At 40.3% G+C, this 14610-nt stretch overlaps 1 protein-coding gene across 4 annotated transcripts in view; it reads left to right on the forward strand.

Moving 5' to 3' along the window:
* Nucleotides 1-14610, forward strand: part of CDKAL1 (CDK5 regulatory subunit associated protein 1 like 1) — a 632670-nt gene that overhangs the window by 168107 nt on the left and 449953 nt on the right. For all 4 annotated transcript variants that reach the window (XM_032341217.1, XM_032341216.1, XM_032341219.1 and 1 more), the window contains one exon: nucleotides 1717-1813. In XM_032341217.1, coding sequence (XP_032197108.1) covers nucleotides 1717-1813 — 97 coding nt within the window. The remainder of the gene's footprint in view (nucleotides 1-1716; nucleotides 1814-14610) is intronic.

The raw sequence follows: 14610 nt of genomic DNA on the forward strand, positions 1-14610 counted from the left end.
CTTGAAAAAGAATGGAAGACTTCAGAATTTCATTTTAAAATGGGCAAAGGATGTGAACAGTTTCTAGAAAAAGATACCAGCTCTGCTTGGTTGACCTCTATGTAATAGCACACGGTCAGTGTTTGCTGTATACACATATGCGTGATGAATGAGTAATGCCTAAAATATATCCCAACCCCTCCTAAGTAAAGGTGTGCTAAATAACCAGCCCGGTACACCTTTGGATTGGCATTTCTACTTCTTAGTATTTATGCTAGAGAAATAATTAGACATCTTAGCATAGATTTCACATCGAATTTCCGTAATCCAGAAACACTCTCTCAAATATTCAAAGATATCCCCCCATCCACATATATATGCACATATGTATGTATATACATACATGTATGTGTGTAGGTGTACATATATGTGTGTACATGCATGCTCGTTGTGAAATCATTTGTAATGTGAAAGATTATAAACAACCTAAATGCCTCTGAGAACAAGAATCATCAAACTATAGCATATCCACATTGTAATGGGTAAAAAGGATGAGAATGATCTGTAGGTAAAGATGGGAAAAGAAGGATACAAGATGTATTTGTAAAGCATGTGAAGCACTTTATGTGTAAGAACCGAACACGGGTCCAGTTACACATCATGCTTGCACATGTGAGGGCTGGGCTGAAAGTTAGCATAAGCACCCTATGAGCTTAAGCATAAGTCTCTGGGGAGCACAACTGGGGAGTTGTGTGAATTCCCAGCATAGAGGGGATATTATACCTTCTATTTTTTTAAACTTCTGTTCAGTGTTTAAAAGTATATATTTACTTTTATGTTGGTCAGAGCACTGGGAAGTCATAGAATGAGTTTTAGGTACATTTTCATTACTATTTAAAATAACTTATTTGAATGGGTAACTTGTCTGTCTAGAAAGTGGCTTTTTAAAAAGTTATGTTCAGTTAGCCAACGTATAGAACCTCATTAGCTTCTGACGTAGTGGTCAGTGATTCATTCATTGTGTATAACACCCGGTGCTCATCACCACACGTGCCCTCCTTAATGCCAATCACCCGGCTACCCCATCCCCCCACTCCCTTCCTTCTGTAACCCTGAGTTTGTTTCCCAGAGTCTAGAGTCTCTCATGGTTTGTCTCCCTCTCTGATTTTTTCCCATTCAGTTTCCCTCCCTTCCCCTGTGGTCCTCCACATTATTCCTTATGTTCCACATATGAGTGAAACCCTGTGATACTTGTCTTTCTCTGCCCGACTTGTTTCACTCAGCATAATCCCCTCCAGTTCCATCCATGTCGATGCAAATGGTGGGCATTCGCTCTGACGGTTGGGTAATATTCTCCTGTGTGCATGAACCACATCTTCTTTATCCTCCATAGCCAAACTGTGGAAGGAGCTAAGATGTCCTTCAATAGAAAGTAGCTTTTAATCATGACTTACGTCCTTGAGAATTCTGTATGAGTAAGTTCTTTGGTTTTGTAATAGGCTGATAACAAAAGACATGATCAGGTTGGATGGCTGTTGTATTCTTTGGTGGTATGACCAGTAGAGGCATAGTGCAGGGGTCTTATTATGATATGTTTTCTTTGTGCAGTTGTAAGAAAATCCAGTTTCACGATGGAAGGTCTTCTTTGGATTTGGACAACTTGTATGCACTAACATCAGTTTCCAAGGGTATACTTGTGAGCAAAAGAATCACACTGTTTTCTCTTCAATCTTTCAGAAAAGCTCAAGAGGAGAACAAGAAGATAGTGCTAGCTGGATGTGTTCCTCAAGCCCAGCCTCGGCAGGACTACCTTAAAGGACTGAGCATCATAGGGGTAAGCTTGAACCCCAAGGGGACAAAAGAACATTTTGGGCTGTTGAAACACATCCTAAGTCCACATTTGATTTGCTCTTTCTGTGTTGCTTACAAGCTATGTTACACTTCCGATGATCTCTCCTCAACATACTGGCCCCGTTGCTGCTAAAATTTCGTCACGTCTCTGTAACTTTTTCACCTTGGCACAAAAATATATTCTTTTTTTTTTTTTTTTAAAGATTTTATGTATGTATGTATGTATGTATGTATGTATGTATTTATTTGAGAGACAGTGAGAGAGAGCATGAAAGGGGAGAAGGTCAGAGGGAGCAGAGTCCCCATGGAGGGACTTTATGCGGGACTTGATCCCAGGACCCTGGGACCATGATCTGAGCCGAAGGCAGTCGCTCAACCAACTGAGCCACCCAGGCGCCCACAAAATTATATTCTTGATTCTCTCCTTAAGAAAAAAAAATACCAAACGCAATAAAAAGCCATACGGAATTTAAGTCCCTTCCTGATACCCACCTTTGTCTGCCTGTCCAGCACATTTCTTGCCGTACTGTTGTAATTTTCCCATCCCACTGAACTCCTTATCATCTCCCCACTACACAGATGCCTGTTTGGGGAACGTGCCCCTTCCCTTACATTCATCCCTCGGGTCGCCCTCCAGGGTTAGCCGCTCTGTAAGGCCTCTCTGACCACTCCACGCGTCTTCCTGTCCTCCTGTGCCACGGTTCCCTGTACCCACTGTGCTTACCGGTCATCTGCCCTCTCAGCAGCTCACAGCATTATGATTTTACATTCACTTATCTAATTTTATGATAAAGGCCACCTTTCTGCTTACATCACTATCTTCACAGTGACCACTTTTCAGTCTTTTTTAAGCTGTCCGAGTTTCTCCAACCTTTCCCATGATGCCGGGCATCCAGTAGGCACTCAGTGTTCGGTGACTGACTGAAGGAAAGAATCTTCCTGCTCTTGGCCTCATGAAGTCAGGAGACTTGCCGCCTGTTACTGGTCTTATTCACAAAATGCTCAAAAGTCGTTGGCATTCAGTCACTGTTGGCCACGTGGTGGCACTTCCTCCTTTTCGCCATTCTTCTAGGGCTGTGCTCAGTACGCTCAGGAATCCTCATTTATTTATATTTTATTTTATTTTTTAAAAAAGATGTTAGTAATTTTTTGACAGAGAGAGAGAGGGAACACAAGCAGGAGGAGCAGGAGAGGGAGAAGAAGCAGTCTCCCGGCTGAGCAGGGAGCCAGATGTGGGACTTGATCCCAGGACCCTGAGATCCTGTCCTCAGCCAAAGGCAGAAGCTTAACTGACTGAGCCACTCAGGTGTCCCAGGAATCCTCTTTTAAAAAAAGACTTTGTTAATTAAAAAACAAAAAACAAAAAAACAAATCTTAATGATATAACAGAGTACACTCATAGAAAAGTAATATGAATAATTGGCATCTGGAATAAGATTTATTGGGTTTTTCCTTATTTGATATACAACAGTACTGTTGACAACTTTTTTTTAAGTTTTTTTTTTTTTTTTTTTAAAAAGTAGTGTCTGTATCCAGCGTGGGGCTTAAACTTACAACCCTGAGATCAGGAGTCCTACACTCTACCGACTGAGCCAGCCAGGTGCCCCGCCATCGACAGCTTTTAATACTGTATCCTCAGCGTAATGACCTTGTTTTCTGCTGTCAAATCCTTGCCGCAATAGCAAATTTAATAATCTTTGAACAAACATTCTCATGTTAAACGGAACCTGAATGTTTGAGAAGTTTTAGTTTGTTTTCACATGTGTCTGTTTACTTTTTGATTTCTCTTGGTTTAAGGAATGACATGAATATGGACTCCTGAGTTATCTGCTCATATGAGACCAACTTTCTCCATAAACATAGTCCTGCCGTATTAGGGAAACAGGAAACTCGTTAGAATTCTGTTTGAGGATGGAATATGGCAGAAGCATAGGATTCATCTTAAATTTCAACTCTAGGAGTTCAGTTACTGGAATAGGATAATTTCTTTAGTCTGGCAAAGCCTCTTCTCTGTGTACGTTATTGTAACAGTTTCCTGAGCTCCACTGTGTGCAGTGAAGAGCTCAGTGTATGTTAGAATGTAGGGGAGATTCTAAGGGAGCGTGCCCTGTGCTGCTGATGGGGAAGACGATTTTCAGTGATGGTATGAAACTGTGGCTTTGGCAAATAACAGCCCCCGCCCCATTTAGTCTAGCACCCTTTCTGTTCTGTCATTGAATCTCACTTAATTACCACTAAAATTCTTTAGATGTATGTATTTTGCTTCTTTATAATTACAGAAATAATTTAAGCTCACATATTTAAAAATGGAAATAGAAAGAATATTCATAGTTCCATCACTGAAACATGGTAATTATAACTTCGCTGATTCCCTGCAGCCTTTTTTTCCCCATTGTGGTGTTTTTTGTTTGTTTTTTAATGTAATCACTACACCCAGTATGGGGCTTGAATTCACAACCCTGAGACCAAGAGTCATATGCTCTTGTAGCTGAGCCAGCCAGGTGCCCCCCATAAATGGCTTTTTATTTTAATTTCAAATCAGTATGTTGTGAAAAGTTTCCAAAAGCGAAATCACACTGTTTGTAACAGTGTTTGATTTGTAATCTAATTATATATGAGCAGTTAGTATTATTATTAAAATATAGGATTATTCTTTGTAATCATCATTTTGTAGAGCAATTGTTTCTGTGGCAGCTATATAACATTTATCATTACTGACTCTTTATATTTAAAAATTATGTCCACAGAACCTGAAATTTAAAAAATCTGCAGTAGGAAACCAAATGCATCTATGACTGGTATCTAAAAAGACCTGTTTCTGAAGATAATTGTTAGAATTGCTACAAAAACAGAAACCTTCTGAAATACAGTGAGTTTAACTGAAATAAAGAAATGCATTATATTGATTTAGACAAAGAAAAAAGTTGTGAAGTGTGAAAAGAAATACAGTGATGTTTAAATTCATTGATCTAGGAAACTAGTTTTAGGGGTTGTACTGCAGGTTTTTTTAATAGATGGAGTGAAAACTGTTACTCCCTCACAAAATACCCCTCACAGAATAAGTGTGCCACAGGACTTTAATAGAGGTGGAAGAAAGAACCCATGTAACTGCATTCTCTGCTTTTGCCATCTGCCAGGATTTGAACATGTCACCCCACAGTACAGGGAGGCTGTGTGGATTCTTTTGACCAAGTGGCTGAAATAAAAAGGTGGGGTTTAGTGGCTGAGAAGCTACTTAGTGCACACCTGAGTTAAAAAGACATATTGTCTTTATGTTTGCAGGTACTCATGGCGTAAGTGTTTAAAAAAGAAGATTCTTAATAATTAAGCAGGATAATACTACCATTGTAATGTGAATTTCCATCAGTATCAGCCTTTAGAAATGGGACATCTAATTTGTTTTCATAATGAGAGAGAGCAGTGTAGTGAGGGCACAAAGCGGTCAGTTGTCAGACCCCTGGGCATTTTATTATCATCTCTCCTACTGTCTCCTGGTATTATCTACTTGTAATTAATATTATTTGTGTGGTGGTGAATGAAAAGAAAATAACAGAATATCAAAACCTACCCGCCTCTGGGTCCAGAAGAACTGGCTTTGGTGGCAGTAACCTTTACACTTTCCCCATTCTGGAGCACAAAAATGACGAATTCTTTTACATTGGGAGAAGAGGGAGAAAAGATTTAACAACACCCTGTCTTCAAAACTTCTTTTTGCAACCAAAACTTCTTTCCTAGACTGATTAAATGAAATTTTATCTAATATCCAGAATACATATATTTATAGGTAACTCATATAGAATCAGGACCTTTTTAATTTTTTTCAGGATCTTGAAACATTTTAGCTCACAGTGAAAAATTTCATGTCTCTTGGGGCAAATAGTTACGGTTAACCATCCCACTTGGAAAGAGTTTTCATTTAAAGTCATTGCTGTTATTTGTTTACTTTGGTTACTCTGTGTCTAGCTGTAGGTGGGTCCAAGATCTTGTGACTCTACTTTCCAATGTTCCTTTCCTTCTCTTCAGCTTTATTGGCAGGAAAATTTCTTTTAGATGAGTCAACCAGAAAGCATGATGCTCTCTGTTAAAGTCTGGTAGAAAAAAAGAAGAGTAGACTTCGGGACTCAGAAAGCCTGACTTCACATCCCTGGGCTGCCAGTCCTTTCCCCCTTAATAAGAACTTTCTGAAGACCTGTTAGGTGGTAGCTGCCAGGTGCCGGAAAGGAAACATGCCAGTATATCAGATCATCCAAGAGCCCTATCCTCACAGAGGTTACATTCCAGTTCTTTGTGATACCTGTTTTAAGCCTAGAACATCCCTTGTCCTAGAGAATGTGGTGGGTTGGGTCCCTAAGACCAGAGGAAGATTGGGTAGTTGGGAATCTCCTCTGAAGGCTGAGGTATATTTTGAGAGAATATACTTCGTGTCTATCAGTTAGAAGTGGTGTTGGGGATGGGGGGGTGAGACAATATTTACTTGCTTCAGTTCTTTGTAAGGTAGTAGTATTTCTCCATTATTGTAGGAGTCATCATTAATATGTGTGACATTTAGTAGGAAGGTTGGTTTATACTCTGTTTAGGAAAGCATGCTTACTAAATTGTACATTTTATGTTGATTTTCCGTGCTAATTACTAAACAAAGACAACATTTGAACTTGATTTTTTTGATTCATTAGGCTCATCTTTGCGATTGTGTAGTCTAGAAATCCTAAATAAACGGAATTAATACACAGGTTACAACATTTGAAAACATGCAGTTCACAGCAGAATATATAACTTAATGTCAAAAAATTTGTAAATGAGAGAACTTCCTGATTTGCCAGCTGTGAGCCCTGCAGGCAGGTGCACAGCTTTCTTGGGAGAGCTGAACAGTGATGCTTACCACAGGTGTCTGCTTATCTCAGGGGCTATCAACCAGGTTGATTTACAGTGGTTTGAACATCTTAGGCAGGCTGCCCTAATGGTGAAAAGTCAAGCAGCATGGCGGATATTTCAAATGGGGACACTTTAATTTTGGAAATTATGTGTATAAAGAAAGTAGCATTTGCAAGAGGCTATATTTGAGAAGATTTCTGTTATATATTGTAAAAGGCAAATGAATTCATGAAGAGGAACAATGTCGCAGTAATCCTGGCTTTGATATTGAGGGCAAAGCTTGAGAAATGTGTTTTGTTTGTCTCTACTTCATGGCTTCCCATATGTCATTTTGTTACATTACCTTTTTTTTTTTAAACCTGTAATTGTCAAAAAGGCACTATCTTAACAGAATGACATGTATATTTAAAAGCCCACTGATGTTTGTACCTTCTTAGATAACGTTGTTAGTTCTTTTGTGGTCTTTTCTAATTTAACCTGTATGTGTACACATTCTTCAGTTATTCAAGTATAAAATAGAGTAGAAAGTAATGTATCGTAGTAGTTAAGAGCATGGATTCAGGAACTAGACTGCATAGGTTCATATCCCTGAGGCACCATGTATTAGCTGTGTGGCCTTATATGAGTCACTTAACCTCTCTCTGCCTCAGTTTCTTCCTTTTTGGATGGGCGATAGTAATAGAACCTAACTCCGAGTTTTGTAAGGGTTAAATCAGTTAATACATGTCACATGGCTAGCATGGTGCCTGGCAGATAGTAAGTGCTCTCTCTGTATTAGCTTTATTATTATTATTATTATTTTTATAATTAAAATTTTTTTTTATAAACATATAATGTATTATTAGCCCCAGGGGTACAGGTCTGTGAATCACCAGGTTTACACACTTCACAGCACTCACCATAGCACATACCCTCCCCAATGTCCATAACCCTGCCACCCTCTCCCTCCCCTGCCCCCCGCCACCCTCAGTTTGTTTTGTGACATTAAGAGTCTCTTATGGTTTGTCTTCCTCCCGATCCCATCTTGTTTCATTTATTTTTTTCCTACCCCCAGATCCCTCATGTTGCATCTCCACTTGCTCATATCAGGGAGATCATATGATAGTTGTCTTTTTCCAATTGACTTATTTCGCTCAGCATAATACCCTCTAGTTCCATCCATGTTGTTGCAAATGGCAAGATTTCATTTCTCTTGATGGCTGCATAGTGTTCCATTGTGTATATATACCACATCTTCTTTCTCCATTCATCTGTCGATGGGACATCTAGGTTCTTTCCATAGTTTGGCTATTGTGGACATTGCTGCTATAAACATTTGGGTTCATGTGCCCCTTGGGGTCACTACATTTGTATCTTTAGGGTAAATACCCAGTAGTGCGATTGCTGGGTCGTAGGGTAGCTCTGTTTTCAGCTTTTTGAGGAACCTCCATGCTGTTTTCCAGAGTGGCCACACCAGCTTGTATTCCCACCAACACTGAAGGAGGGTTCCCCTTTCTCCGCATCCTCGCCAGCATCTGTCATTTCCCGACTTGTTAATTTTTAGCTTTATTATTATTATTATTTTAATTTTTATTTCATTCACTTGCTAATAGAATAGAGTGAATGATAGAATAGAATGAATAGACTAGAATAGAATAGAATGAGCATTGAGCACACCTCTGTGCCTGGAACAGGAAGTGTTTGCTAGAGACACAGAGCTGAATAAAACGTCCTTTCCCTAAAAACCATGAAATCTGAAGAGAGCCACCAATAATCATGGATAAATGTGCAGAGGGACAGAGTCCTGTGGGCACACCGAGGGTGACACCGTCCTGGACTTGCGCTTGAAAGCCTGAGTAGTGGTTTGATGGAGAGAGGAGGAAAGGCTTTCAGCAGAAGCAACAGCATATCTTAAGAAAAGTACCTGTGGGCCAGGGCACCTGGAAGGGAGAGGAATGGCGAGGCGTGTGTCCTGACCTGAGTGTAATCTGGAGGGGGTGGGTTTAAGATGTGTAGTTTGGAGCAATGCCAGCGAGGGGTAAGAATAGGCTAGTATGAGGGGAGGAGTTTGCAGCACATGGAATGCTTACGGGGGACCCAGCAGGACAGGGAGAAAGATGGGGGGCGTCGCATAGTCTGGAAAACTGACCATTAGAAGCAGCGTGATCCATGTCCTGTACTCACTATTTGTTAAATATTTTCTTGTACGTTAGTTGTACTGGTCCTTTTTTTTACTTTAATGCAGGTTTATTGAGGCATAATTAATAAAGAGATTTATCCTTGATGAATTTTGACAAATGTACACTATTATATAAGCACAGTAACAGTTAAGAGAGACCGTTTCCATTACACCAGAAAGTTCCTTGTGTCCTGTTGTAGTTGAACCCTCCCTTGCCTCTCCCCCGCCCCCTGCCGGACACAAATACCCACAGTCCTTGGCAACTGCGGTTCTGATTTCTGTCCTTACGGTTTTGCCATTTTCGGAATGTTATAGTAATGTTACTTCTTGCTTTTTTTTTTTTCTTTTTTATTTAGCCTAATGCATTCAGTTTTCATCCATGTTGTGATTATTAATAGTTCATTACTGCTTATTGCCTAGAATTATTTCATTTTAGGGACAAATTTCATTTGTCCCTAAAAACAATTATTTCATTTTAGCGCCACAGTTTATCTGGTCACCAGGTGATAGAAATTTGTGTTGCTTACGGTCTTGGGCTCTTACGGCTCAAGCTCCTGTAAGCATTCACGTGTAGATCTTTGTGTGGATTCGTGTCTGTGTTCTCTTGGGTCAGTACCCAGGAGTGGTATTGCCTCTAGTCATGTGGTAAACATCTGCTCAGCCTTTTAAGAAACTGCCAGAGTGTTTTCCAGAACAGCTACACCATCTTGTTTTGCACCAGCTGTTCCACTTGCTTCATGTCCGCATCGAAAGTTCTTACGGCCAGTATTGTCATCTCAGCACTTGTCCGAGCTGTGTAGTGATAGCTCTCTGTAGTTTTTAATTCGCTTTTCTCTCTTGACTGGTGATGTTCAGTGTGTTTTCATGCGAGTATTTGCCATCGGTAGATCTTTGGTAAAGTGTTCAAATCTTCTACCACCTTCCCCTCTCTTTTGGTGATGTTGAGTTGGGAAACTTTCTTAGGAGACAGTACACACACACGCGCGCGTGCATCTCTTTCTTATGACATGAAAGAAAAGAAGTTGACAAAGTGGATTTCATCAAAGTTAAGTATTTTTGCTTCTCAAAAGATACTCTGAAGTAAATGAAAAAGGCAGGCCACAGACTAGGGGGAAAAGAGTTGCAAAACACATTATCTCCCAAACACTTTATATCCAGAATATGTAAAGGACTCCTGCAGCCGAACAGTAGGAAATCAACCTTTTTTTTTAACATGGGGAAAAGATTTGTCTTTTTATCACTTTTCATTGCCTTTTTAAAATTCTGTGATATTAGAAACTCGGAAATTTGGGGCAGGGGAGTGATGAGTCGGCAATGCGATTCTTCTGTGGTTTCCAGACTTTAAACTTATATTCTCAGAGCAGGTCTGATAAAGTATGCATTTCTCTCTCTCTCTGTTTTAAACCTTTTTTTTTTTTTTTTAAGTATGAAAAGGATTAATTCAACTTCTCAGTTTATTTACATTTTACTCTGATGGACACTCCTTTAAAGCCAAGGACTTTGTTGTTTATTATTTTACATGTTTAGATATTTTACATTACTTTCAGTGCTCAGTATGGTGTCGGGCTCAAAAAGTATTTGTTGAGTGAATGTTAAATATAAGGTATGCATTTAACTTACTTTTTTCCATGTTGTTCTGTTTTTCCCAGAGCATTTGTTTTTAAATTTCTCTTTTCCTGTTTCATGGTGCTGACGCCCCCATATGTTGGTTTCTTAATTAATGCATCAGTTTTGTATGCCACATAGGTAATGAATTGCCACAAATATAGTTGCTTATACCCAATACACAGTAAATACACAGCACGTATTTGTTATTTTACAGTTCTGGAGACCAGAAGTGGGACATGGATTTTATTGGACTAAGATCAAGGTGTTGACAGGGCTGCGTTCTTTCTGGAGGCTCTGCGAGAGAGGCTTTCTTGTTGCCTTTTGCAGCCTTTTGAGGCCACATGCATTCCGTGGCTTGGGGCCCATTATTCCGTGTTTAAAGCCAGGGGATGCTCTCTCAGACCTTTTCATCAGTGTGTCTCTCTCTGTCCCACACAGGGGACACTTACCCTTAAGAACTCATGTGAGGGGGTTGGGCGCATCTAGAGAATCCAGGTGAGTCTCATCACATCAGTGAGGTCCGTTTGCTAGGGAAGGGGACACAGTCACAGGTTCTGGGGCTTAGGACTTGAACATCTTGCCTGAGACAGCATTATTTATTACCTGATGTTCTACATCTCTCGTGTGCATTTGTGTTTTGATTCTTTTATCTCTTTTTAACTTCAGTGTCACTTTAAAAGTCATTTTTTTACTTTGTAATATTGTCCTCTTATTTAATAGAGTTATCATATTCTAATGTCCCCAAAATGTGTCTTTGTGCACTTGCGCTTAGCAAATGTTGAGTTTTGGTACAATTGCTGAAAGAGTTGTTTTTGTTTTCCCACTACAGAAAGTTTCACAGGTATTTTAACCAGATTTAAGAGGAGGAAGTTTCCAGTATGGGCACTCATTTTTCTTGGTATCCATCTAGCCTGGTCTTACCTGTCAATCAGTCAATCTCATCTCTCACTGAATGTTCGTCACTCACTGGTACCATTCAGGTAGTAAATAAGCTTTTAGTGATATGTGGAACGTGTGCCATGTAATTTTTGGAGAAAGGGCTGCTCCTACCATTGGGAAAGAATTTTTCTCAGTGAAGAGATGAAAGAAGATAAAACTATACTGGGGAATGAGGTTTTGTTCAAGAAGTTAAACCATGTGTAGCATCCAGTATTCTTTTATGTACTTCATGAGCTAACTTGTTTACAGACTAGTGAATTCAGTGTTTTTTTTGTAGTAAGGTTAGCTTAGTGACTGCTATGGCTTCCTCAAATTTTAGAGATTTGGACATTGAGCTCTCTTACAACACCATGTATAGAAGAAGGGGCTTTCCTTCACAGCTCGGAGAAAAAATTTTAGAGAGAAAAATGTCTTACTTTTTTGCAGAGAAGTCGATATTGAACTTTAACTTATCAGGTACTGATTACTGAATTAAACTCCCATTATGGTTCTAGTGAAAAGTTTAGACCTACATTTGAGGAAAAGACTTTATATAGCATAGTTTTTAACAGAGATAGAAAGACTTTTTTTTTTTTAAAGGTTGATGGAGTTTTAGGTGGTTTTGAGGTTTTGGTCTGATATTTCTTAATTAGAATGGTAAAGACAGGTTGCCCTATTTACATACAATCAGAATTAGGAGAGCCCATGAGAGAATTCCTTTGGATCTGTATTAATGTGTACCTATAACGTATTAACCTCTCTTGCAAAAGGATTTGAGGTGTCTTGGGATGAGGTCTAGAAATAGTAAAACCCCAGCTAGATGTATGCAAGTAGAAAAAGACTCAGACCAAATAGTAGAGAAACGCAGGTGAACAGTAGTTGGTGTACATTTTCAATAGCATTACCCTGAGCCGTGCTGTTGCAATAGTTCTGTTAACCCCGCACTGACTCCCTTGGGCGGGTGTAACAGCATCTGAACAGCACAGCAAGAGGTACAGTGTCTCACCTAATCTCCCTCCTCTGATCATCTGACCTCCTCTCCAGTCGCTGTGCCCCTCATTCACCATCCCTTCTGTCCCGGCCCCTGGAGCTTCACGCTGATGCTTGTCTTAGGGTTCAGGTCCCAGGATTGATGCTGCCTGTTCAGGGGCTCTTGCGGTCCACTGTAGCGAAATTGCCCTCTCCACCTCTGGCCTCTTGCACACTTGATTTTCTTCACGGCATCCGTCATGACCAGAAATGAACATTTCAGTTATTTGCATGGTTTTCCCCCTCCGCCATTAGAATGGAAGGCCCCCTGAAGCAGGGCCTTTGTATTTTCCACCATTATGTCCCCAGAGCAGTGCTTTGTGCTTTGTTGGCGCTTAACAGACGTTTGTCAAGGGAATGCGTGCATGCCAGGGGTGATCTGTGGGGGAAGGTCTGGGGGAGTAGCTGTTATCGGGGTCTCTTAAAATCCTGGTTTGGTTGGATCGCATTCTGTGGTCATTTAGGAATGACCTCCACGCGTGTAGAAAAGGAAAATTCATGAAGCGTGCCACTCATGTGCCATTCCTCGGTAAGATCCCTAAAAATCCTTGGTGAGCCGTTAGCTGGACGTCCTTGTGCCTCGGTTCCCTTAGCCTCGGAAGTCACGGTGCTGTCGACTGCCTGGGAATGTCGTGAGGATGAAATGTGACAATGCAGGTGCCGTGTTAGCACGGAGCCTGGGACGGAGTAATTGCTCAGGGAATGTTAGCTTTCCCTGCGTCTCCACTGGTCACGCAGTGGTGCTGATTGCTCAGAAAAAAGAGGTACTTCCAAATGCACCCTAATGCAGACTTCTTTGTTACCCTAGTTGGCTAGATTGTGTCTGAGGTGTGCGTAGGTTTCCTAGAGCTGCCGTCACCGATTGCCACGAGCTGGGGCGGGGCGGGGCTGTCTTAGGCATACCCTAAACCTGTGGTTGCCAGGAGCCGCGGGGAACTGTATAAATTAATCAAAATTAGAGGTTAGCTTCTCCGTCTCCGTAGCCACATTTCCAGTATGCAGTAGCCGTGTGGGGCCCGCGGCCGCCGTGCTGGCCAGCTCGGCCTGTGAGCATCTCCATCCCTGCGGAAAGGTCTGGGGTAGCACTGCTCCAATCACTCACGACGTTTCAGAACAGCACTTGCCCTCGCTTTAGGTGACTGGGTATAGGTTTGTTTCTTCAGTATGTGTCGAGTTATAAATTCGGAGTAGTTCGTAATAGCCGAATAAAATATCTTTATGGATTTCTTTTAAAAGTTCTGCAGCAGAGTGACTCATTAATGTTATTTATGAATTGTTTGTTCACGGACTCCTTTCTTCCTTGTCGAGAACATATGGAGTCAGTACATACATACTGCAAGCCTTTTTTTTCCCTGTATATTTATAACCAAGTGCCTGAAGGACACAAGATACTGTTTTATTTATTTTATTTGAATTATATGCCAGAAACTAAGCTCTTGTGTATTCAGGGCTACAATTTATAGTATTAATTAAGAACAGCTTTCCTTTTCTCTCCAGAATGAATTCAATATATTCTTCATTACTGTGTGTGAATCTTGAGTTTGTTCTCTTGTGATTGTTTTTTCTTCTCTCCCTGCCTCCTGCTTGGGCTTTTTTCTGCCTTCTGACTCCCCTCTTCCTCTAACTCCCCCTCTCCTGACTCTTCTCTGCCATCCTTCTCTGCTTCCCTTTCTTTCTTTTTCTCCAACTACTTCCTCCAGTAACCTCCTTACTAGATAGAAATGGACACAGCACAGTATTTTCTTTAGGTCATTCACTGAACCATCCCTTTGCATGTTTGTAATCAAATGCTGGTTTTTTTCCTTTGTCTTAATATTTGGTAGATACTTCTTAAAGTCCTAGAGGTCCTCCACACCACCACCCAGCGATTAACTTATGTCTGGGAAACATCGATTTTTCTACCACAAAGCAAATGTAATCAGTACTTTAAAAATCAGGATATATTTTTTTCTGTATGACCATCATTATTAAAAGAAAATCTCTTTATTTCTTCAACACATACATATATACACACACACACACATATTTTTAAACTTTTATTTTGACATAATTTCACATTCACAGGGAAGTTGCAAACAAAAGGAATTACCGTATACCTTTTACCTCAATTCCTCAAATGTTTCTGTTTTACCAAATTTGCTTATAATTCTTATGTATGTATGCACACACACACACACACACTTTTTTTGCTGATC

Source organism: Mustela erminea, chromosome 4, assembly GCF_009829155.1.
Source record: "Mustela erminea isolate mMusErm1 chromosome 4, mMusErm1.Pri, whole genome shotgun sequence".
In the NCBI taxonomy this organism is placed as follows: Eukaryota; Metazoa; Chordata; class Mammalia; order Carnivora; family Mustelidae; genus Mustela; species Mustela erminea.